The sequence below is a fragment of the Ictidomys tridecemlineatus genome, chromosome 7 (assembly GCF_052094955.1).
Source record: "Ictidomys tridecemlineatus isolate mIctTri1 chromosome 7, mIctTri1.hap1, whole genome shotgun sequence".
NCBI lineage: Eukaryota > Metazoa > Chordata > Mammalia > Rodentia > Sciuridae > Ictidomys > Ictidomys tridecemlineatus.
This window is the reverse complement of record NC_135483.1, coordinates 128258708-128285197: the sequence shown is the minus strand read 5'-3', so window position 1 is coordinate 128285197 and position 26490 is coordinate 128258708. Positions and strand designations below refer to the sequence as shown.

The following is a 26490-nucleotide window of genomic DNA, read 5'->3' as shown; positions in this document are numbered from 1 at the left end:
TGTGGCAGAGTGAATCGGCAAACATGATGATTAGGAAGCACAGAGAGATTCCACTCAGCAGATACAAAATATATACCCTAAAGTCACGCCTTCAATACCCACCTCATCCAGCCACACACTACCCTCCTTCAGTTACTACTCAGTTAATTCCCATCAGAGGTTAATTCACGGATGGGTTAAGGCTCTTACAACTAATCATTTCTCCTCTAAATCTTCTTGCATTTTTTCACACATGAGCTTTTGGGGTACACCTAACATCTAAAGTATAACAACTGGGTAGAAAATGGGGAAAGCCACAACCTGAGAGAGCCCATTGCAAGTGGGAAATGGCTCAGGGTGCTATTGAGCATATGGGCTTTTTCACTCACTCAGATCTGAGCTGGGGTTCAGTACTGCACTTGCTAATTGTATGGCTTTAAATGAAATTATCTTTCTTAATTTTTTTCAATTTTATATAGATTAAAAAACTAAGTAAAATAATGCAGGTGAAGCAGTTAGCACATGCCTGGCTCCTAAAAATAAATATAAATATGATTATAATATTTTTTGGTATTATTGTTCACCCTGTGGAATGGTACTGTAGAAAGTAATTAGAAAAATATCATGAGAATAACAGGCAGGTAGCGATGATAGTGGTAATAATTAAAAGCAATGGTATTAAGGCTGATTCAAAAACTAATGTCCTGGACGCACAGCTCTTTTTACCTTTACTTAGTTGTTCTTATCTGGCAGGAAGTTGTCTCTAAAGGGACATAACTCTAATTCTAAAGTCTGTATAACTGTTTGAAAGTTCTTATAAGATGATATTTTTCTAATCATAACATAAAGAATGCCTGAATGGGTATCTATAATTATTCACTTTAAACCAAAGGGTTATTGATTCATTAGTACAGCCTATAGTTCTTAGTAATCATTCATTCATTCATTCACTTATTCAGTAAATATACACCAAGTGCCTTTAAAGTAATGAGTATTATACCCGGTCCTTCATTCTTCATATACTATGCTATTGTAAGAGGACACTCAAACAGAAATTGTCCCTCTTTTGATAATTTTTTAAAGGCTTGCTCTGCCATGGGATAATTTGCAGTCCTTAGGTCAATAAAAGGTGTTTTGGTTTGATGTGAGGTGTTCCCCCACAGATCATGTGTGAGACAATGCAAGAAGGTTCAGAGGAGAAATGAGTGAGTTGTTAGAGTCTTAACCCACAGTGAATTAATCCTCTGATAGGAATTAACTGAGTGGTAACTGAAGTGGTAGGGTGTGGCTGGAAGAGGTGGGAGTTGGGGTTTGGCTTTGAGATATATATTTGTATCTGGCAAGTGGTAAACTCTCTCTCTCTGCTTCCTGATCACCCTGTGAGCCACATATCTTTGACACATCCTCCTGCCATATTGTTCTGCTTCACCTGGAGATTTGAGAAATAAAGCCAACTGTGTATGGATTGAGGCCTCTGAAACTGTGAGCCCTCAAATAAAGCTTTCCTTCTTTACAGTTGTTCTGGTCAGGTTCTTTAGTCATAGCAGTGAAAAATCTGACTAAAACAGAAGGTTATACTAATAATACAGAAAGATTTCTTTTAGTTTCAAAATTTATACACACAACAAAAGAGTTAATAAAGAAAGGCTAAAAATACAAAATACAGTGAATTATGTAGAGTTGATCATGAATACATATAATAAATTAAATACATATATGCATATATTTAAAATATGAACATAAATATATATGTATAACTATATATGTATCTATATATACACATGCATTATAGCATGATTTTTAAGATTAACTTTCTGCCACTTTCATGGGATGTTGATGAAGCTCTGAGCTCTGAGTCATTAGGAGAGTGCCTTTATTCTCTTCAATGCCTAGATCTCCTCTTATTTCCTGGTCCCTGTATCATCAAATCATGCTTTGGGCACCTATCCTCACACTGGCCTATGATGGTCTGATTACTTCCTACTGTGAATGACCTTATGCTAATAGAAATTATTAGTTTTGCCATAGTTAGTCAAAGTTCAGACCTTGGAGGATAGGCTTTTTGCCGTGACTGACTCCAGTAGGGCTCATCAGCCCTCTTTCTATTAATTTTCCTCTTTTTGTTTAGACCTTTAATTGCTATTGCATGCATTTGTGCACTGCAGGTACTGAAGGATATGGAACTGTCTCCTGCAATTTCCTTCAAATACCTGTGACTGATTGACTTTCATCTGCATTGAGTCCTCTGTGTTGAGGAGGGGGGGGGTGATATAGATTTGAGGGCTTTAGGTAGTAGAAAAAAGAACCTTTAGAATCAAGGTGCTGCCTGGAAAACAGCTCTTCAGAGAAGGTACCTCTTGCTCCTGGCCCAGGTCCTCTGTTTATTCTAGGTCCTTGTCCCTCACAACATTTCTTCCCAGTCTTTTAACAGAGACCAAGGCTCCTTTGAGATAGAGATAGATAGATAGATAGATAGATAGATAGATAGATAGATAGATAGATAGATAGATAGACAGATAGATAGATATGAGTGAGGGCTCATGCAGGAGTGAGGGGAGGAAAGAGGGGAAGAGTTTTCTAACTGAATCCCAATTAGTCAAAAATGACTTAAAATGTAAATATTCTCTGTTTATGGAATATATTATAAGTATCAACTAAAACATGAACATAAATAAAAACACTCTGGCAGCATTTAGCAACAGAGGGACATTCAGTTGTTTTAAAATTGACTTACAGGGCTGGGGATGTAGCTCAGTGGTAGAGCACTTGCTTAGCATGCTCAAGGCCCTCCCTGGGATCCATCCCCAGTACTATATACAACATAACATAACATACATAAAATAAAAAATTGTCTTACAACTTTTCTTTTTACATTTTCATAAAATAGAATATGAAATACAAGAACCCTGTTATATTCTTGGACCCTAGAAACATGTCTGTGATCCCCTGAACTTCAACTTGACCTCTGTTCTAATGCCCACTCACTCAAATCTCTCAATGCAAGCAAATCTCTTTGTAAAGGAACCACCTGCCACTAGAGCTGAAGTCCCTATAGGGCTGAGGGCCAACCCATTGACTACTTCCTACTCTCTATCTTGTTTTTTTTTCTATTATTAACTCCTAGATATGTGACCTTGTAAAGCTTGAGGAAGTCTTTTCTTTTCCTTTTTTTTTTCTTTCTTGGTAGTGCTGGGGATCAAACCCAGGGCCTCATGCATGCTAGGCAAATGCTACTACTGAGACACCCCCCCAGTGTTTTTCTTTTAAGTATTAGTTTTTTTAATGTGGAAATCTAATGAAATACCCAAAATATAGGAAATAAAAAAAATGAATGAGTGGAATGGGGTTGTGGCTCAAGCAGTAGCGCGCTTGCCTGGCATGCGTGCGGCCCAGGTTCAATTCTCAAATAATAAAAAAATTCTCATTCTCTCTCTCTCTCTCTCTCTCTCTCTCTCTCTCTCTCTCTCTCTCCCTCTCTCTCTCTCTCTCTCTCTCCCCCCTCTTTAAAAGAAATGAATGAGTAAATTATGAAGATATTATAATAGTAAAAAGGAAATGATAGTATATATTTTATGTAAACAGAACTCAAAAGTAAACTGGGGAATCAGACTTTAATGTAGAATGCGAGGTTCAATTATACAACAGAAAAAAATCAAGAAACATCTAATTTGAAAATGTTTATAGTGTTCCTTATTCTCTTACTAAAATTTAGAAATGATCCTTAAGGCAAGCTTATTAAATTAACTGATTCTAATCTTCTGAGCATAGAGTTTACTCTCAGTATGTCAACAGGTGACAGGAAAAATAGGATGATAACCCAAAGATGGACCAATAGTTTTCCAAGAAGTATACTTTCCCTCATTTCAACTGTCTTTTTAAAGTGAAAGCTTCTAGTAGAATGTCTTTAAAAGCTGAAAATACTGATGGAATCTTTCTATCTTTTGCTATGTCATAATTTTAAGAAAATGTCAGATGGAGGAATTTTAAAAAAAAAAAAGGAGAAGACTAACTGATCAAGAGCCAGATGTATTTGTTTTTCTGCAAAGATTTTCCAGTAGGCAGTTTTAGAAGAAGAAAACTTAAAAATTAACTCCAGGTGAGGTTTGATTATTCATAGTCATTTGATATAATTAACAAAGACTTAAACAGTGCTTGCTATATGCAAGGTACTGCTCTATGTTCATTTCATCTTCTTAAGCCCCCTCAGAGATAAATAATAATATGATCCCCATTTTATAAATGAAGAAATTGAGACACATAGAACTCGCAGAATTTCTCAAAAGTCATGTAGACATTAAGAGGTACAGTTAGGATATGAACCAAAGCAGTCTGACTCCATAGTGTATTATTTAAAATACTGTGCTATGCTGTCTATCATTGTGATTGTTGTTTGCTGTTAATTTTACAATTAATTCATTGTGAAAAATCACAATTTCAAGCTATTTGCTTTAGGCTCATTTTCATGATTTCAGTCTTGTCCTGGTTTGCTTAGAACTGTCCAATTGATAGCTACTTGATAATTTTAAAGATCTTTAATAGTACCTGCCTACTCACTAGTCAATTTTTTTTTAATGTTCTAAAGGTGCACATAGCTCACTATGTCTGTTTCCTTAAACCTCTTAATATTCTCCCAGGAAATCTCTGAGTTAATGAACCACTGTGCCTCAACACTTTACAAGAAATCAGATCACTAGAGTAAGTTTGTTATAAACAGATAAAAACACCTTTGTCATTGCATCCTTAGTACCATTTTTTTTGTTAAGTAGATTGAAAAAAAATCACTTTGATGTGGTCTTTACATATCTACATCCTTTTTACAATAGAATTGCCAGAGGCTTCCAGTATTAAATCCACCAACTTATGAGCCTTTATACCCATGACCCCACCTCCCTTTCTTTTATAATGTTGAAGTGTCTGTGTTCCTGTGTAAGGCCAGCCCACTCCATTGGTCCACTGAATACAATCCTCTCAATCCCATTCAAGTTTGTCCCAATCGCCCTCCTCTCTCTTCTCCTACTTCTTCTAAGATATATTCTATAAATATGCTATTATGCCTTTCATCTAAAAAATACTTTTCCTTGATCCCACACTCTCTTTAGAAGATATCATTCCATAGCCTAAATATAATATCTTCAACCTCTCTCCTCCTGTTTTTTTAAAATTTGTCTTGATTTTCTTTAATCGACATCAAATTGTCCATATTTATTTGGCATAATGTGATGTTTTAGCACATGTATACATTGTGAAATGTTCAAATCAGGGTAAACATATCTATCTCCTCAAACATTTATTATTACTTTGTGGTGAAAACATTAAAAATTCTTTAAACTTTTAAAATATATGCATATTTTCATGTTATCTATAGTCACCCTACTGAGCAATAGCAGTCCAACACTTCTTACCCCTATTGAACTACAACTTAGTAACTTGTTGATCAGCCTTTCTTTAGCACCCCTCACCAGTTCCTGCTAACTGCTATTCTGCTCTCAACTTATATGATTAGATTACACATGAGTGAGATCATGAAGTACTTATCTTTCTGTGCCTGGGTTGTTTCACTTAACATAATGACCTCTAGTTCAATTCATGTAGTCACACATGACAGGATTTCATCCCTTTTTTTATGGCTGAACAAATATTCCATTGTGTGCATGTGCCACATTTTCTTTATCCATTCATCGGGTGATGGACACTTAGGTTGTTTTCGTTTCTTGGTTGTTGTGAATAGGGCTGTATTGAACCCGGCACTGCAGATGTCTCTTTGACATACAGGTTTTCAATTCCTTTGGACACATCCCCTCCAGTAGAATTACTGGATCATGTGGTAGTTGTCTTTGAAGAATCTTCATGTTATTCTCCATAATGGCTGTCCTAATTTACATTCCCACCAACAGTGTACAGGGTTCACTTTTCTCCACATCCTTGTCAGTAGTGGTTATCTTTTGTCTTTTTGACAATGGTCATTTTAAGCAGAGGAAATTGATACTTCATGGTGAATTTGATTTGTATTTCTCTGATGATCAGTACCGTTGAACACTTTTTATTTTCAGTCTTCCTCTCAATGTTGTCTTTTTTCCAGCAAACTGGATGGATCTTCCTCATCACTCTATCTCCTAAGTTTTTAGTGTCCTTGGGGCTCAGTCCTTGTTATGGTTTCATTATAAGGTATCCCTACTAAGTTCCTGTGTTAATGTAGCAATATTCAGAGGTGAAATGATTATGAGAGCTAATAAGGTGACCGAATCAGTGGATTAATCCATTTGATGGATTAATAATGTAAATGGATTAGTTGGTGGTAACTGTAGGAAGGTGAGGTACAGATGGAGGAAGTGGGTCACTGGTGGTGTGCCCTAATGATTATATATTTTGTCCCTGGTTCCTCCCTCCCTCTGTCTCTGTCTCTCTCTGTCTCTGTCTCTCTCTTTCTGTCTCCTGCCTGGCTCCCATGAGGTGAGCAGCTTTCTTTCACTATGCCCACCTTCCTTGATGTTCTGCCTCACCAGGGCCCAGAACAACAAAGTTGCCTGTCCATGGGCTGAACCTCTGATACCATGAGCTAAAATAAACTTTGCCTTCGCTAAATTATTCCTATCAGGTATTTTGGTCACAGCTACAAAAACTTAACTGATACAGTTCTCTAAGAACATCAATTTTCTAGGCAATCTCAACTAATCCAATATAACTACATATCATTTATATGTTTATTATAATAAATTAATATCTGTGGGGTAAACTTCTCTCTTAAACTCTAAACTCACATATCCAACTGTCTCAAATCTAATATGCCAAAACTATGTTCTTGCCTTTCCCTCCAAACCTACTCCTTCCCTTCCTTCCTTTTCTTAATAAATGGCAATCTGTCTTCCCAGTGATCAGGCCAAAAGCTTTGCTATCATCTTTGATTCTATCCCCGCCAAACACCCCTACTTCTTGGCATGAATAGAAGGCTCTGCCTTTAAAATATAATCAAGACTATTATAATAGCCTCTGAATCTCCTAACTCATTTCTCTTCCTCCCTTTCTAGTCTTACTCTTCCTCCAATCTGATTTTTACACAGAAGTTAGACTGATCTTTCTAAAATTCACTTCATGTCATGTCAATCCTTTGCTGAAAACACATGGATGGCTTCCCATCCCACATGAAGTAACATCTGAAGTCCTAACTCTGATGGAGAAGGCGCTACATGATCGGCCTCCTCACACTGTACCATTACCTCTTGGATCTCATATCCTACCACTTCCCACCCCCACTTCTGCCCGTCATCACAACCTACTCCCTCCTGCTGAGCAACCTCGCACTCGTCTCATTAGCCTTTTGTTCTGTCTTGTTCCTCTTCCTCAACCCTTCTCTCCCAGATGTCTGCAAAACTCCTTCCCATAATTCAGTGTTGCAACAAACCTCATCTCAGCAAGAACATTCTTGATGATGTAACTTAAAATTGCATCTTCCTTCCCAGTCATTATCTATTATCCTCATTATTTTTCCTTTAGCATTTGTTACCTCTTGACATTTATTTATTGATTGATTAACCATCTTCATTTCCTCTGCTAGAATATAAAACCTGTTGAAAAATGGGAATTTGTCTTTCTCTTTTCCATTTATTTCCAGTGCCTAGTGCAAGGCATTCCAAAAATATTTATTGAATGGATGAGTTTAATGAACAACTATATACGACTACTAAGTTTATACAACATACAACTTTGATGTTGGATTATAGAGGAATATGTGCCAAACTAGGAGGTCCTAGCAAGATGAATGACATTGGGCAAGCTACATAGGCTCAGTGGGATTTTGCCTCCTCGGTTGTTAAGTGAAGGTTTGGATTAAGTGGTCACAAAATCACCTCAGCTCTAAGAAGTCGTGATTGAATGACTGAGGTTTGATTAGTTTTCATTCTTCACTCTTTCTGACACTTCAGGTTTTAAATAAAACATCCTTGGTGTATATACTCCCTTAATGAATAGCAAAAAGAGAGAAATTAAACAAGCTTACAGGCAATTCATTTCAGCAGTATCAACATATGACATAATCATTATGTAATATTTCAATGCCCATACTGAAAATAGACGTTCCTCCTAAAGAAGACATGACAGTTATTTTTTAATGCACCTGGCATTTCAATTAACAGGGAGATAACTAATGTGTTTACCCCAGACACTTTCTTGGTTCATCCTGTTATAAGAAATAGAACTGCATCATAGCAGAAAATAGCATACTGCCAGTTTGAGTAGGTAGCTCTGCTATGGAAAAATGCTCACTTAAGTGACCAAAGTGAACACTGCCTGAAATGAACTGATGCTATTAATTTATGCATGTCTATATTATCTACTTCCAAACTAATTTAAATGAGAGTGATTAACACACCATTATGCTGAATATCTTCTCTTGGGTTTATCTGCTTTTTACTCTGCTCAGAGTGTTTTCTCTGGGTGTCTCCCTTGGCCTCTGGCTTCTGGGTTCAGCTGAAGTGGAACACAGATCAGAGTGAAGAAGGAGAGTGAGATTAAGAGAGCTATTTCCCCAAACCCTGGTACTGTAGGGTTGGGCTGACCAGCTGTGTCCACTAAAGTTCTCAGCTCCCGTTCGGTGAACTTTCCCACCAGCCTTCTCTGTCTCTGGTCTGTAAGTGATACATCAACTCTGTACCACACAGTTCTTTGTGATTTCCCTGCATTGTAACCCTCCTTTTCCAACTATTCTCTTATTACATTATTCTCAATTTATCCTAATTTTGGTCACACCATCTGTTTGCTATTAGGAATCATTAAAATAGATAATCAGTAAGAGAGTGAGAGATAAGAAATTAAGGAGATGGGAATATAGTTACATCAGCAAACCAAGAGTAAAGAAGAGTGTTGTAATTGAAAAACATTTGCTAATGATATACAGCATACCAGGAGCTAGCAGCAACCTATTCAATAGATGGCATTTGGCATAGAAGTTTTATGAGTCTAAGTCAATCCTCATATGATATTGCATCAGCCTTGATAAGGCCTAGGGCATAAAATTAAATTACGGTTCTGTGAAACTTTTCACAGAAAGTGAAAGTGGTACCACATGAAAGGTGACAAAAATGAAATAGTTTTTTTGTCATTTGACTTGATACAGGAATGATGTTTGTAAAGCTTAGGAATGAATGATATTATGTCCATAGGTGCCCCCCTAAATATTGACTTTCTTCCTCAGATTTTGAAAAAAAAACATACTTCTGTATTTATGAAGAATTTTATGTCTTATTATAGATAGTTTAGAAAATACAAACAAGCATATAAAATAAGTAAAAACCCAGATCCTAAACCACTGACAAAAGAAAATTATTAACAATGACCTTACACCCTTTTTTTCCTACACATGCAGGTATATTATTTTTGACCTGATTTTCTCCAACTTATCAATATATCTTGCATAGTTTCCTTTTTACCTACACATAGTTTTTGTTGGTTGTATAGTGTTTTTCAGAATTACATTTTTCCCCAGTCTCACATTGTGGGATATTTAAATTGTTTCCAATCTTTTCACTTTTTCAAGAAGTGTGATGAGTATACCTGAATATAAATCTTTGTAAATTTCCAACTGTTAGTCCTTAAAAGTTTGTTTCTTAATCCTTAAGACTTTTGTTAGTTTGATTCTTCTTTTACTCTTCTTCAGAAAAGGTAGGACAATTTACTCTCCTAATAGCAGTGGATGAACTTGTTTATCAACCTGGAAAATATTGGCTGAAATTTTTAATTTTAGGGTCCTAATATGTAGCTGCAATATGAACAATCTGAATTGTGGATTGAAAGATCTATTAATCTCATGGTGGAAACCTCTCTTTTTATTTTGAAAACCAGTGATCTGGCTTTGATGTCTTGCCCATGTGGAGTTTTCCCATCTTTGCATAATGAATGCCTGTAAAGAAATGCTACTGAAGTCAACTTTTTATTCAGAAACTTAAACCAGTCCAAGGCTGAGGCACACAGAAATTGCTGTGCCACAAAATATAGAAGAGACAACATTGAGTGAAAGGTTTTGAGGGGAGAAGTAAGTGTGCACAAAGTAGCTTGATTGTGGCTCTGATGAGCAACTTGACTCACAGAAGTGCTAGCTCTTCAGGCTCTGTTGAGATTAAATGTCCACACCCCGCCCCCATGACTAAATACATTGGCTCATTGATTGAAAAGTTGCAACGTTATTTTTCTATTCAGGTGCTTTGTTATTTATATGAGCTGATATAAGAGAAGTATTTTAAGCAATGCTACCTTCCTGTATTCTTTTTCATTGGATCAGTTGAGCAAATGTATATCTTGCACCTCTCTTCTGCAAGATGTGACACCAAATACAAATATCTACTACAATATTAGGAAATTTCTTTACCTTCCAGGAGTTCACAAAATATGTCAAAAATTATGTGGCAAAATACAGGTGATCTTGGATGATATAAAAAGAGGAGCCATATTTCAATTGGTAGTTATTTTATGTGATATAGATACCAACACTGTTCTTAATTAAAGGAATGGAAAAATCTAAGTTAAAAATGAGTATTTTTTTTCTATTAAGATATCCTGTTATGTTTTTACATATAACAATGATACTTTGTTTATTTGGGGTTTCACATTTCTAGCAAAAAGCAGAAAGGAAATCTTTAAGTTTCAAGGAACTATCTAAATAAATTACAATATAGAAAATGGGATAAAAATATAATGTCTCTTAATGGTTTATTCGAGAATTGAACTGGATATTAAAGCTTGATAGATAATTTCTTTTGTGTGTCTGGTTAAGTATTATGACCTTCTGCTGAAAAAGTTATTAGAGCTTTGGAGAAAAGACCTGGGAACAATGAACAGAAGTCTATTTGTTCAAAGATTCAACATGACAGAGATAACCCACAATTAGAAGCCACCTATTTTCCTAATATAATTCTTTAACTTTCTGCCTTCCATGTGTAAACAAGAAATTCTTATTTCAAGCTGAATTTAATGGTGTGTAATATTAATCTAAGGTTTTTAGAATTAAACTTTGATATACCTTCATGCCATGAACTTCATACTTATTAGTGGGGGTTTATGAAGCAAGTTGTTTGGAAGATTATGAAATAGATTGGAAGATTATGAAATATGGTATAAAAGTGAACTTAAGCCCTCAGGAAGTAGCATAGTATTATTTTGGCACATAGATCTACATGTAGAATAGTTTCTTCAGTTTATTTACACTTCTACTAGTGTGAATTTAACAAAATGAGCAAAATGTGGCACTTTGAAAAGGAATGTTGTGCATCCAATACAAATCAGAGGCAATAAGAGGATATGGGGAAAATGAAAGTTGTTGTTGTTTTTAGAAACCTCATGTAGTAGTCAAGAGAGACCAGCTTTGAATTCAACTCATCATTTATACTTTCTGAACACCTGTTCCTGGAATGTTTTAAGGACCACTCGAAAAGTCTAAAAATCAGTGCATATAGAATCTGTCCCCAAAGGGACACCCTTAGTATTGACATTTATTTGAGGCTTGAAAAGCCAGTAATTCTTGATCCATACTCTCTGCTTCTATTAATTGATGAGAAGAGAATGGAACTGTCCTTAGGGAAGTGCTTAATTCAGCCTTTACCATCCTGCAAATAAAACTGCTGGCCAGGTTTCCATCCACAACTTTGCTATTCTTGGGACCAGAAGAAGCTTCCACTCACCTAATAGTGACCCATGAAACCCTATTCTATGTCAGAAACAACAGAAAGTGCTAGGAGTACAATGATAAGTAGTGCAGATCATTTGGGAAATGCCATGCCAAGGAAACACAAATAATACCTAGAGGGTACGTCTGACCTTACCTAGAGGAGAAGGAGGAGAAAGACTGGGGAGGAGTGCTCAAACTGAGTCTTAAGGAATGAACAGGATGAATCTACCAGGCAGCCAGGAAAGGCAGAGCAATTCCAGGCGTGTAGTGAATGCCGCAGTGTATCAATCACAGTCCAAGGGCAGAATCTTATGAAAGACAATCAAGAAACTTGAAGTAGGACAAAGATAGAAGGGCAATAAATCATAAGCAAAGGATCATTGGTGGACCAAGAATGGAGCTAACATTTTCCCTTAAGGACTTAGAGTAAGTTTCAAGAATGTGATGGCATTCATTCTGGTCTTAAAGAAAACAGAAACCTGAGGAAAAAATAGAGTAAGATTGGAAGGTGGAGGAGAGAAGTGAAATTATTCTAGTAGAGAAAACCATGTAAAAAGTAGAGAAGCATAAAGGTGCTTGGTCACCTTCTCTCTTCTATTTATTTATGTTTTCATCCTAGGATTTTATCTAGTTCTGTAGCAACAGCTATCATTTAAAACTGTAGGTACTTAATTTAGGCCTCCAGCACTGAATTCTCCCTCTGAGCCACCCATTTATACTTCCAGATGTTTGCTTGTCATCTCCACTTAGAGCTGTTACAGGCAATCAAGTGTTACATATTCAAAACTGGGTGTCTCCCTTCTCCCAATCTGTTATTCTTTCATCTTTCTTCTCAGTTATTGAGACCATCATCCAGCCAGTTGCTCCAGCAAAAACCTGGGCATCATTATTTATTCTTTGCCCTCCAATCTCCATATCTATCCAGTCCCTGAATGAGCATTCTGACTTCACCCACAAGCACATCTCAAATCTGAACACTTCATTTTATATCTTAGTCCAAATATCCTTCCTTCTGGTCTCCTTGTTTCTCTTTAGTTCCTCTAGTATCTATTTTCCACTTACTAGCAGAGTTGTTTTTTTAAATGTAAGCCATATCTTGTCATTTCTTGCTTTAAACTTGACAATGACTTCCCTGTTTTAACTACCAACCACTGGCCTAGTCCCCCAGCAGCTCTCCAGTCTTACCTCTTGTCTTCACACTGCCTACTCCCATTGTACTGGCCTCTTCCCAATTCTCAGCAATGTGTGAGGTCTTTCCCACCCAAGGCTGTTGCACCCACAGTTTCTTCTCTCTGCAGTTCTCCCCTCCATTTCTTTCCATGGCTGCCTTCCTCTTATCTTTCAGGGTTTTACCCAAAGGTCTTGTGGAAAACATTTTAATATGCCTTCTACTAATTCTACCCAAATTATTCTGCATTATCACCCTACTTCTTTCCTTCTTAGGAGTTAAGACACATGTAATAATTCTTCATTTCCTTGGTTACTGTCTCTTCTTTTTCAATAAAACTCCAGTTTAATGAAGCATAGGGTTCTCTCTCTTTAAATACCATAGCCCATGTACATAGTACAACATCTTCAAGCATGTGCTCAATAAATATTTGTTGAACAAATGAATGACAAAGTCATTACTGTTTTAAGACTCTAGATAAGGGCTAACAGAACTGAATACACAGAGACATCAAGTAAAGTAAGAATTGAAATGATTATTTATTTAATCCCTTGGACATCACTGGTAAGAACAATGAATCTGGGTGGAAGGTAGAGGTAGGAGCACCATGGGTGAGGAATAAAATAATATATTTGAAATTGGAGAACAGTAAGCATTCTAAGATGCTTGGGCCAAAAAAGTGACAATGAAGAGTGTGGTGCCAAAATCTTGGAGGTTCTAAAGAATGTCCTTTAAAAATTTTAATGGAGCATATTTGTGCTTAATTCTGTGTAGAGAAAAGGAAGCAGAAAAGATGGTGAGGATGAAGAGAGGGAATGGTTGATAGAGTAAGATTATTGAGAAGATGGAATTGGGAATGGGACTGTGGTTGTAATGAGGAATTTATCTTGAGCAGAAGGAAGGGCACTTCTTCCTCTGATGTGCAGGACATCAAGGAAATTACTTTTAAAGCTTCTGTTTCCTTGGGTAAAAGTGAGGAAGTAGAGGCAGGTATAGAACTAAAGACAGTGAACATGTTTTGAAATATCACTATGAAAAATTGAGAAGAATTGACCAGGAATTCATAAAAGCAATGCTGAATGTCATTAACTATTCTAATGAAGCCATAAATTTGACACCAGTTTCTACAATTGTGTCACCAATCAAGTATTTACTAAATACATGCTATGTTCTAGACATTTAATTGCTCTCAAAAGTATCACAACAAATAAATCCAATTTCTGCAATTTAGTGGAAGAGAAAAAATTGTACTAATTAGCAAAGCATTATGATGAGGGCTGAACTAAAGAAATAGCTTTATTCAACCAGAGCCCAGAAGATGATGTGATGGGGGCTCAGTTTTGGTCACAGAGTCTATTGCTGTAATTAAAGATTAAACAGGTGGAACTGTTTCCAGTGACAATAGAATTCTGGGAGAGGAGGAGGAGGTGAGTCCCTGGAATGGACAAAGTCATGTAAGTGTGAGAATAACAAGTTGAAGGGACATTCAGAAAGATGCTGAAGTTTCCTAGGAAGGTGGAAGGAGGAGCTAACATAGAGGAGGTTATGACTTGGGCATCTGAAGTCTTGATAGGTATTTGAGAGTGACTTGGAAGACCACACATACCAGTGATAAGGACAGATAAATGAGGGTATATCCAGATAGAGTAAATATCAAAGGGAGAGGAATTATACATGAGAACAATATCACAGTGGTCTAAAAACAGCAGTTATAGAGCCCACAGAATGGGAGAAAATCTTTACCATATATACCTCATATAAAGCAATAATCTCCTGAATACACAAAGAACTCAAAAAACTTACCACCCAAATAATAAATAACCCAATCAATAAATGGGCAAAGGAACTAGATGGGTACTACAAAGAAGAAGAAATACAAATGATCAAAAAAATATATGAAAAAATATTTAACATCTCTTGTTAGAGAGACAAGTAGAGATATGCAATAAAAAACTGCACTGAGATTTCATCTCACTGCAGTCAGATTGGAAATTTTCAAGAATACAAGTAACAATAAATGTTGGTGAGGGTGTGGAGAAAAAGGTTCACTCATACGTTGCTGGTAGGACTGTAAACTGGTGCAACCACTATAGAAAGTAGTATAAAAATTTCTCAGAAAACTTGGACTGGAACCACCAATTGATCCAGTTATCCCACTCCTTGGTATATACTCAAAGAATCTAAAATCAACAGACTACAGTGATGCAGTCACAACAAAATTTATAGCAGGTCAATTCACAATAGCCAAGCTATGGAATCAACCTAGTTGTCCTTCAACAGATGAATGGATAAAGAAAATGTGGTATACATACATAATGGACTATTACTCAGCTATAAAAAATGAAATGGTGGCATTTGATGGTAAATGGATAGAATTGGAGAATATCATACTAAGTGAAATAAACCAGTCCCCCCAAAAATCAAAGGTCAAATGTTCTCTCTAATATGTGGATGCTAACCCTTAACAAGAGAGGGTAGGAAGGGAAAGTATAGACGTTCATTGGGTTAGACAAAGGGGAATGCAGGGAAGGGAGGGGGAAATGGGAATAAGAAAGACAGTAGAATGAATTGGATATAACTTTCTTGTGCTCATATGTGAATACATGACCAGCGTAACTCCATATCATGTTCAACTACAAGAATGGGATCAAAGTTGTAAAGGGTCTCACCCCATGTATGATATGTCAAAAAATACCCTACTGTCATATATATCTAAAAATAACAATTTTTTAAAAAATGAAAAAATAGAAAATCAAGTGCAGTGAGAGTATAAATATAATCTGGTGCCAAATTTGCTCTTAAATGCTAGTATCAATATGATAAGATAATGAGACTCTAGAACAGTAAAAGCACATGTGGTAAAATCTAAAGAATTTTAAATAAATCATGGAGTTTTGTTAATTAAAAAATAGCAGTTATAATGAGGAAAATGTCCAAACTATTCCAAGCCCTTCTGCACATGGGGCAACAGAATATGACTATTCTTCACTCAAGAGAATTTCAGTCAAAACAAGGAGGTAATGTTCTGAAGATTAAAGATGTGGAAGATGTTATGAATGATGATATAAGGTTCCAGAGGGTTCTGGAGGATGCACTGTGAAAGAGTAAATTGAGAGAGGGGGAAGGAGAGCAGGGGGAAGAAAGGAGAGAGAAGAAGAAAGAGGGGAGGGACTCACACTGTAGTAATGGCTGAGGGTACCAGTGAGTTAAGAATAGAAACAATTTGTCCTGAGATTCACAAAAGTCCCAGTGACCATGTATCAGTCTGCTTATGTTCAAGTTAATGTCTGCAAAAGGACCACTGACTTTTCCTCCATGGCCAATGCTGGGAGCAAGAAAACATTATTGATACGTTGCAAGGCAGAGAAAAATGTTCTTTAATTCAGTATCTATTTTTCAAATTTACTTTTGAAGTATTTTTATTCTTTCCTGATAATGAAAGATATACTCACTGTAAAATAAAGTAATACAGAAAAGCATAAAGAATAAAAAAGATCCCTTTTAATTCCCAGATGAAGATTAAATAATCATTGTTAATACCTTCATATTTTATATTAAGATATTTGATATTTGATATTAATCCCTGGCACTTACCAGTTAGAACTCTGGAACAGACTTTGTCAGTCAGGGATGCCCCTCTCTTTCATCTCTACCCTCTCTCTCACACACTGTCTTTAGTGCTGTATCTTTCCAGCTTTCTCTCCATTCTCCCTAAACTCAGACCCTGGTCATCTGTGGAATGGATATCACCTTATATGGAGCTTATCCAGACTGTCATTAAGCACTGAACCAATGTCACTATTGTGGCTGAAGTGTTGCTATAGCTCTGGCCATGGAATTTAGGAGGCTTATTATGGATCTCCTGGGAATCTGAGACCAGGGTGCTAAGGCAACCCAGAAAACTACATAGATTTTCATATCCATCTCTCAAAAGGGGAAATGCCACATTGGGGGTGAGGCTAATCCAGCCTCTATAACACCCACTTCTGCTGGTGTTCATTATTGAGGTACCACTCACTTTTCCACCAGAAAAACCCAGTCTCTTGATCCAGATACAATATGGCAGATCAGAGTGGTAAAAAGGGCCTCTGCAAAATAAACATTAACTTAAATTGCCTCATCACACTGGGGAATCCTGAATCACGGCTTTAGTCCCCCGAAAATAGCACATGTATACACTTGGTTTTGTCCTTCTGCCTCCATTTCAAGAGAAGAGAAATAAAATAGGCCTGAGAAGAAGGATGCACTCACCTTTTTAAACTTGAGAAGCTTGACCTTTATTTTACCACATAAGTCAGGACTACCACAACCCTGCTAATTTGTTCTTTCCCTCCTTCCTCCTACCCATCTCCTGCCACTTCCCCAGAAGCATAATGCTTTCAACATCCTGCTGTCCATTAGCATAAATAAAACCATGCTTTTAAAGTAAAAATAGTTCTAATGCTGTATTTGTTAAAGACTGCATTATCATAAGAGGATAAAAATATTCTTGAGTAACAGGTAGGTCATATTCTTTAGAGGCAGTAACATTCTTTTATTGTGGTTCCCTGAAATTTGATTATTTTAGCCATAGATTAAAACCTTGGGCTCAGCACAAGTTACATTTTCACTGCAGAAATTGTTAAACCATGAAGTTTCTCAAAACATGTTTTAATTTATTTTTCTGTTGCCAATATTTTTACAGGCAGTTATAAGAAACAAAAAATATGAAATGCCATTTAAATTAAATCTTTGGTATATGAACCAATGGATAATGTTATTGCTTTCCCTTGTTATTATCTATTGCTCATTGAAATTTTATGTAACATTTATACAATAGATAAGGAAATACTGGGCTAAGAAAGAGCAGAAGTGGCAAGAAATGGAAATGAGAGATCTTCAACGTCTAGAAGAACTGAAGAAATTAATGGCTAAACAGTCAGAAAAAGACAGAGAAAGGTAAAAGGGAGATGTTAAATGTGTGATGATGGGAGTGGTAAATGGATTCTTCTGTAATGTGTTAGGATAAACAATATCAGAGGGAGCATTTTTTTAAATATTTAATGTATCCATTCAAAATTTATATTTGTAAACAGATAAAATTATTTCTATAAAGTACTTCAAACTTTCATTTTATACACAAACCTCTATGTCTACATTTTGTTCCAAGTTAGCTTCCTAGTTAAAACTCTCACAGAGGATTTATGATATTGGGTTGCCCACTGTATGTGTGAAATGATACTGAATTAACATTTTGATGCGGGAGGAGGAAAACATTATTCTGATGAAAAGGGAGACCCATTTACTGTTAATAAGGCTGGGAAAACAATATACAACTATAAAGTGCTGCTCATTGTTCATAATATATTTTTTTCATGGCACATATAAATAATTTCCTAGAATCAAGTAATTTTATAGCTAGAAAAGATATTTGATATTAACTAATCCATTTTCCTCATTTTATGTATGAGTACACTGAGAGATTAAAATTATATTTCCAAGATTACTATATCAATCAGGGTCAATTAGAAGGCAGAAACAACATGGCAATTTGAATAGGAGAAGCTTAATATGAAAAATTATAAGCTGTGATGGAAAATCCCTAGTGTATTAAGAGATTAGAACTCTTAAGAATACCCAAGGACTGAAGGAGAGTTCCCATGGAAGAAACAGGTTGGATTTGGGCTCCCTCTCCCCATGGTTAGAATTCAGTCTTCATTGTAGTTTCTGTGCTTATGGCCCACTGCATGTTGGTGGAGTTCTTCGGTGCTCCTGGGGGTACAGGCAGACCAAAGCTGGAAGCTGGCCATTGGGAGGCTTGAAAGACTCAATGGAAATCTAATCATAGAGGTACTTCTGAAATTTGATGGGAAACTGAGCATGGGTTCCATTGGAGCTCCAAGAGTAAAGATGACATTGGGTGGCCCATATGGGTGCTGATGGCCAGTGAATGGTAGGGACAACTGAAATCGTGAAGGAAAGCTTTTTCCTTTTTCAGTGTCCTGCCAGCACCCCTTTCCAACACAGTTTAATAAATTACCAACTACAAAGGCGATACAGGGGGTCCAGCTGCATTTTCTCACAGCAGGCATTGAACGGTGGACTTCATTGTCCAGTGGAGAGTTAATAAGTCTATAAGTGGCATAGTTATCTAGTTTAATTAGCTCCTTAGTTATCTTTTCATAAATGATAAATTGAAGACAGACCTTTAGTTTTATAGCATAAGTCATAGTGAATTTTCTTTAATAAGTTTCCCTAATACATTTACCTAAATTAGAAACTATATAAAAAATTGCTCAGAACTCTTAGTAGTTTCTCCTTAATTTTGGCATGAACCTCAAACTTCTATGAAAAACAAATTGTATAAAAAGTTTCTCTTGAACTTACATAATACTTTGGGAGACGTGATCACTTCATACAATTAGGTTCACTGTTTCTAGGAAATTTACTCTGTGACTCTTGTGAAGTTATCTCAAACTCCAATCACTATGGTGGCAGAATGAATCTGAAGAGAGAGAGATGCTAGTTATTACTAAGGACTTTCTGGGTGAAAATCACTTTATTTTCCAAATATTCAAGACTTTTGAGTTGAGTCTAGTCTTCTACTGAGAGAACCAAGAATAAAACAAAGCCAGGGCTCAAGGTTATGAGGTCAAGCAATTAATAAGAAACAAGATAAACAAGTACAAACTAAGATACAAGAGGATACCAGAAGATGAGCCATGTATGGTTCAGAAATAAGAAAGAAGACAAGAACCTCCAAACAGCTAAATACTAAAGGGCAAGGCAAAGGTAGTGGTTAAAGGCTGCCTGGACAGTCTAAGACTATCTGGGAAAGTGAAAAGCATCACAGGAATTGAAAGGGGTGGGAAGCAGGACAGATGTGGAGTCCCAGCATTAGGGGACAAGCTTCTAATAGGATCATCCTTCGTGGCAGGGAGCTTCTTTGATTACAGAGTCATTTCAGCCTTTCACTTCCTATCTCAGTAATTATAAAGATTAGCTGATTCAGAAGTTTAGTTGAAAAGAAGAAAAAGAAGATCAGATTAATCTGCATTACATAACAGGAAAAAATAGCCATATCATAACATAGCAAAAAGTACTAAGGACTAGAAGCCATAGACCAGGGGTTTATTCTTAACTCTTCTTTAAATAGTGTCTGACCTTTGGAAAGTCAGACATTTAACCTCCACAAGGGTATCTTTTGTCCTCTGTAAAAGTGAACTGGATAATTTCTGAAGGCTAAGTGAGTTGATTAGACCCTTAAAAGGGTCTATCATTTGTAAGTTTAACTCCTCTGATAAAATTCTGTAGATCCAGGTAATTTTTGGATCCAGTACTTGCAGGTCAATAAGAGATCAGTGAGGAGGAACTTTAAAATATCAAGATTACATCTGACTAATAAATCTCAGAAAAACTGACATATTGTTGATAGAAACATAGTCCTCATTCTGTGATTTAGGGAGATGGAGTTCAGTGTGTAAAACTTGCTGATAGATTTTACTTCTTTTTTTTCTGTTTTCTACTTTTGTTCTTTTTAAAAATTTTAATTAGGTATATGTGACAGTAGAATGCATTTTGATTCATTGTAAACAATTGCAGCACAACTTTATATTTTTATGGTTGCACATGATATAGCATAGCACCATATGTGCAGTCATATATGTACCAAGGGTAATGATGTCCATCTCATTCCATCATCTTTCCTACTCCCATACCCCCTCCCCACTCCTCCCTTTCCTTTGCTCCATCAAAGTTCCTCAATTTTTCCCATGTCCCCCCCTATTATAGATCAGCATCCTCTTATCAGAGAGAATATATGGCCTTTGTTTTTTGGGGATTGGCTTACTTCACTTAGTATGATAGTCTTCAACTCCATCCATTTACCTAAAAATGCCATGATTTTTTTCTCTTTTAATGCTAAGTAATATTCCATTGTGTATATATACAACAATTTCTTTATCCATTCATCCATTGAAGGACATCTAGTTTTAACTATTGTGAAATAAACTATAAATATTGATGTGATTTGTGTTACTATAGTATGCTGATTTTAAGTCCTTTAGGTATAGACCAGGGAGTGGGATAGATGGGTCAAAGGGGGGTTCCATACCAAGTTTTCTAAGGAATCTCCATACTGCTTTCCAGATTGCTTGCACCAATATGCAGTCCCACCAGCAATGAATGAGCATGCCCTTTCCCCCACAGCCTCGCCAACATTTATTGTTATCTATATTCTTGATAACTGCCATCCTGACTGGAGTGAGATGAAATCTTAGAGTAGTTTTTATTTGCATTTCTCTGATTACTAAAGATGTTGGACATTTTTTCATATATTTGTTGATATATCCTCTTCTGAGAAGGGTCTGTTCAGCTCCTTAGCTCATTTAGAGATTGGGTTGTTTGTTTTTTTGGTTTTAAGTTTTTTGAGATCTTTGGATATCCTGGAGATTAGTGCTCTATTTGAAGTGTGTGTGGCAAAAATTTTTTCCCAAGATATACCCTCTCTCTTCACCTCATTGATTCTTTCTTTTGCTGAGAAGAAGTTTTTTAGTTTGAATCCATCCCATTTATTAATTCTTGATTTTATTTCTTGCACTTAGGAATCTTGTTAAGTTGGGGCCTAATCTGACATGATGAAGATTTGGGCCTACATTTTCCTCTATTTGGCACGGGTTCTCTGGCCTAATTCCTAGATATTTGATCCACTTTGAGTTGAGTTTTGTGCATGGTGAGAGACAGCGTTTATTTTCATTTTGCTGCTTATGGATTTCCAGTTCTCCCAGCACTATTTGTTGAAGAGGCTGTTTTCTCTCCAATGTATATTTTTGGTGCCTTTGTCTACTATTGGATTACTGTATTCATGTGGGTTTGTCTCTGTGTCTTCTATTCTGTACCATTGGTCTACATGTCTATTTTTGTGCCAATACCATGGTTCTTTTGTTACTACAGCTTTGTAGTATAGTTTAAGGTCTGCTACTGTGATGAGTCCTGCTTTATTCTTCTTGCTAAGGATTGCTTTGGCTATTCTAGGTCTTATTTTTCCAAATAAATTTCATGATTGCTTTTTCTATTTCTATAAGAAATGACAATGGAATTTTAATTGAATCTGTTTAGTGCTTTTGGTAGTATGGCCATTTTGACAATATTAATTTTGCCTCTCTAAGAGCATGGGGGATCTTTCCATCTTCTAAGGTCTTCTTCAATTTATTTCTTTAGTGTTCTTTAGTTTTCATTGTAGAGGTCTTCCACCTCTTTTGTTGATTCCCAAATATTTTTTGGATGCTATTGTGAATAGGGTAGTTTTCCTAATTTCTCTTTCAGAGGATTCATCACTGATGCATAGAAATGCATTTGATTAATAGGTATTTATTTTATATCCTGCTACTTTGCTAAATTCATTAATTAACTCTAGAAGTTCTCTGGTAGAGTTTTTTGGATCCTCTCAGTATAGAATCATGTCATCAGCAAATACTAATAGTTTGAGTTCTTCTTTTCCTGTTTATATCCCTTTAATTTCTTCCATCTGTCTAATTACTCTGACTAGCATTTCAAGGACTATGTTAAATAGAAGTATTGAAAGAGGGCCTCTCTGTCTTATTCCAGTTTTTAAAGGGAATGCTTCCAATTTTTCTCCACCTAGAATGATGTTGGCCTTGGGTAATTTCGCATAGATAGCTTTTACAATGTTGAGGGATGTTCCTACTATCTCTAGTTTTTCTAGTGTTTTGAACATGAAAGGATGATGTATTTTGTCAAATGCTTTCTCTGAATCAATTGATATAATCATATGATTTTTATCTTTAAGTCTATTGATGTGATGAATTATATTTATTGATTTCTGTATATTGAACCATACATGCATATCTGGAATGAACCCCACTTGATCATGGTGCACTATTTTTCAAAAATATGTTTTGTATTCAATTTGCCAGAATTTTATTGAGAATTTTTACATCAATGTTCATCAGGGATGTTGGTGTGAAATTTTCTTTCCTTGATGTGTCTCTGCTTGGTTTTGGTATCAGGATGATACTAGTTTTGTAGAATGAGTTTGGAAGGGTTCCTTCCATTTCTACTTCATGGAATAATTTGAGGTATTGGTATTAATTCTTCTTTGCAGGTTTTATAGAACTCAGCTATGAATCCATCTGGTCCCAGACCTTTTAATGGTGTCTTCTATTTCCTTGCTTGAAATTGATGTGTTTAAATTGTGTATGTCCTCTTGTCTCAGTTTGGGTTGATCATATGCCTCTAGAAATTTGTTGGTGCCTTCAAGTTTTTCTCTTTTACTGGAGTATAAATTTTCAAAATTGTTTCTAACTGTTTTCTGTATTTCAATAGTGTCTGTCATGATATTTCCTTTTTCATCACAAATTTTAGTAATTTGAGCTTTTCCCTCCTTTTTGTCAATTTTTTGAATTGTTTCTATTTCATTTATTTCTGCCTTGATTTTAATTATTTCCTCTTTTCTACTACTTTTGGAGTTGATTTGTTCTTCTTTTTCTACAGTTTTGAGATCTAATGTCAGGTTGTTTATTTGCTGTCTTTTTCTTCATTGAATGAATGAGCTTAATGCAATGAACTTTCCTTTTAGCACTGCCTTCATAGTGTCCCACAAATTTTGATAAGTTATATTGGAATTCTCATTTACCTCTAAGAATTTAAAAACATTTTTTATATATGTATGACAGAAGAATGCATTATAATTCTCATTACACATATAGAGCACAATTTTTCATATCTCTGGTTGTATACAAAGTATATTCACACCAATTCATGTCTTCATATACGTACTTTGGACAATAGTGTCCATCACATTTCACCATCATTTCTAACCCCATGGCCCCTCCCTTCCCATCCCACCCCTCTGCCCTATCTAGAGTTCATCTATTCCTCCCATGCTCCTCCCCCTCCCTACCCCACCATGAATTAGAATTTTTTTATGTCCTCCCTGATGTCTTCTGTTATCCATGTGTTGTCCAATACTGTATTGTTTAGTCTCCAGGTGTTAGAGTAGCTTCTCTTTTTACTTTTATCATTGATTTCTAATTTCATTCCATTATGGTACGATAGACTGCAAGGTAGTATCTCTATTTTGTATTTGCTAACACTTGCTTTGTGGCATGACATATTGTCTATTTTAGAGAAGGATCCTTGTGCTGCTGAGAAGAAAGTATGTTCGCTCATTAATGGATGGAATGTTCTATACATGTCTGTAAGTCCAATTTATTGATTGAATTATTGAGCTCTATAGTTTCTTTGTTTAGTTTTTGTTTGAAAGATCTATCCAGTGGTGAGAGAGGTATATTAAAGTCACCCAGTATTATTGTGTGGTGGTCTATTTGGTTCTTGTATTTGAGAAGAGTTTGTTTGACATACATAGATGCCCCATTATTTGAGGCATAGATATTTATGATCATAATGCCTTGTTGATGTATGAATCTCTTAAGCAGTATGAAATGTCCTTCTTTATCCCTTTTTCAGTAGCTTTGGTTTGAAGTCTACTTTATCTGATATGAGGATGGAAACCCCTGCTTGTCCATGTGAGTGATACACTTTTTCCCACCCTTTAACCTTAAGTCTGTGGATGTCTTTTCCTGTGAGATGAGTCTCTTGAAGGCAACATATTGTTGGTCTTTCTTTTTTAATCCAATCTGTCAGTCTATGTCTTTTAATAATGAGTTTAGGCCATTCATATTCAGGGTTATTATTAAAATGTGATTTGTGTTCCCAGACATTTTGGTTTATTTTGGTTTTTAACTTGACTTGGTTTTTGATTGGCCTTACCTTTACTGAAGTTTCTCCCTTTGCTAATTTTCATTGTTGTTTTTCATTTCCTCCTCCTGGAATATTTTGCTGAGGATGCTCTGTAGTGAAGGCTTTCTCACTGTGAATTCTTTTAACTTTTGCTTATCATAAAAGTTTTTATTTCATCTCAAGCCTGAAGCTTAATTTTGCTGCATATAAGATTCTTGGTTGGCATCCATTTTCTTTCAGAGGTTTGGTATATGTTGTTCCATGATCTCCTGGCTTTCAGGGTCTGAGTTGAAAAATCTGCTGAGATATGAATTGATCTCACCCTAGATGTGATCTGATTCCTCTCTCTTGTGGCCTTTAAGATTCTATCATTATTCTGTATGCTAGGAATTTTCATTATTATATACCTTGGTGTAGATCTGTTGTAATTTTGTACATTTGGTGTCCTGTAAGCCTCTTGTATTTGATTTTCCAATTCATTCTTCATGTTTGGGAATTTTCTGATATTATTTCATTGAAGAGATTGTGTATTCCTTTGGTTTGAATCTCTATGGTTCCCTCTATCTCTATAATTCTTATATTGATCTTTTAGTGGTATTCTATAATTCTTGGATGTTCTGCTCATGATTTATTATCATCTTCACTGTGCTGTCTACTTTATTTTCAAGATTGTATACTTTGTTTTCATTATCTGACATTCTGTCTTCCAAGTGATCTATCCTGTTGGTGATGCTTTCTATTGAGTTTTTTGTTTGGTTTATTATTTCCTTCATTTCAAGGATTTCTGATTTTTTTTTTCAGAACCTATCTTTCTTGAAGTAATCTTTTGCTACCTGTGTTTGCTCCCTTATCTTTTTTTTTTTTAGTAAAATCAATGGTTGCTTGTATTTTTTCTCTTATCTCCTTGTTGGAGTGATCAATTTTTGCCTATATTTGCTCATTTAGGTCTTTCTTTAATTCACAGATCATTTTGATTATGTATATTCTGAACTACTTCTCTGACATTTCATCAACTGCACCATCCATGGGTTCTATTATTGTAGTATCCTGGTTTGTTTGGGGTACTGTTTTCCCTGTTGTCTATGTGTCTTTCTTTCTTTTTTTTTTATTTAATTTTTTATTTTTTTTATTGGTTGTTCACAACATTACAAAGCTCTTGACATATCATATTTCATACATTAGATTGAAGTGGGTTATGAACTCCCAATTTTACCCCAAATGCAGATTGCAGAATCACGTCGGTTACACATCCACAATTTTACATAATGCCCAATTAGTAATTGTTGTATTCTGCTACCTTTCCTATCCCCTACTATCCCCCCTCCCCTCCCCTCCCATCTTCTCTCTCTACCCCATCTACTGTAATTCATTTCTCTCCTTGTTTATTTTCCCATTCCCCTCACAACCTCTTATATGTAATTTTGTATAGCAATGAGGGTCTCCCTTCATTACCATGCAATTTCCCTTTACTCTTCCTTTCCCTCCCATCTCATGACTCTGTTTAATGTTAGTCTCTTCTTCCTGCTCTTCCTCCTTGCTCTGTTCATAGTTGCTCTCATTATATCAAAGAAGACATTTGGTATTTGTTTTTTAGGGATTAACTAGCTTCACTAAGCATAATCTGCTCTAGTGCCATCCATTTCCCTGCAAATTCTATGATTTTGTCATTTTTTATTGCTGCATAGTACTCCATTGTGTATAGATGCCACATTTTTTTTATCCATTCATCTATTGAAGGGCATCTGGGTTGGTTCCACAGTCTAGCTATTGTGAATTGTGCTGCTATGAACATCGATGTGGCAGCGTCCCTGTAGCATGCTCTTTTAAGGTCTTCAGGGAATAGCCCGAGAAGGGCAATAGCAGGGTCAAATGGTGGTTCCATTCCCAGCTTTCCCAGGAATCTCCAAACTGCTTTCCAAATTGGCTGCACCAATTTGCAGTCCCACCAGCA

At 36.0% G+C, this 26490-nt stretch overlaps 1 protein-coding gene across 5 annotated transcripts in view; it reads left to right on the top strand.

Moving 5' to 3' along the window:
- Positions 1-26490, top strand: part of Ccdc148 (coiled-coil domain containing 148) — a 314744-nt gene that overhangs the window by 229728 nt on the left and 58526 nt on the right. For all 5 annotated transcript variants that reach the window (XM_040294329.2, XM_040294330.2, XM_040294328.2 and 2 more), the window contains one exon: positions 17620-17738. In XM_040294329.2, the coding sequence (XP_040150263.1) occupies positions 17620-17738 (119 nt within the window). The remainder of the gene's footprint in view (positions 1-17619; positions 17739-26490) is intronic.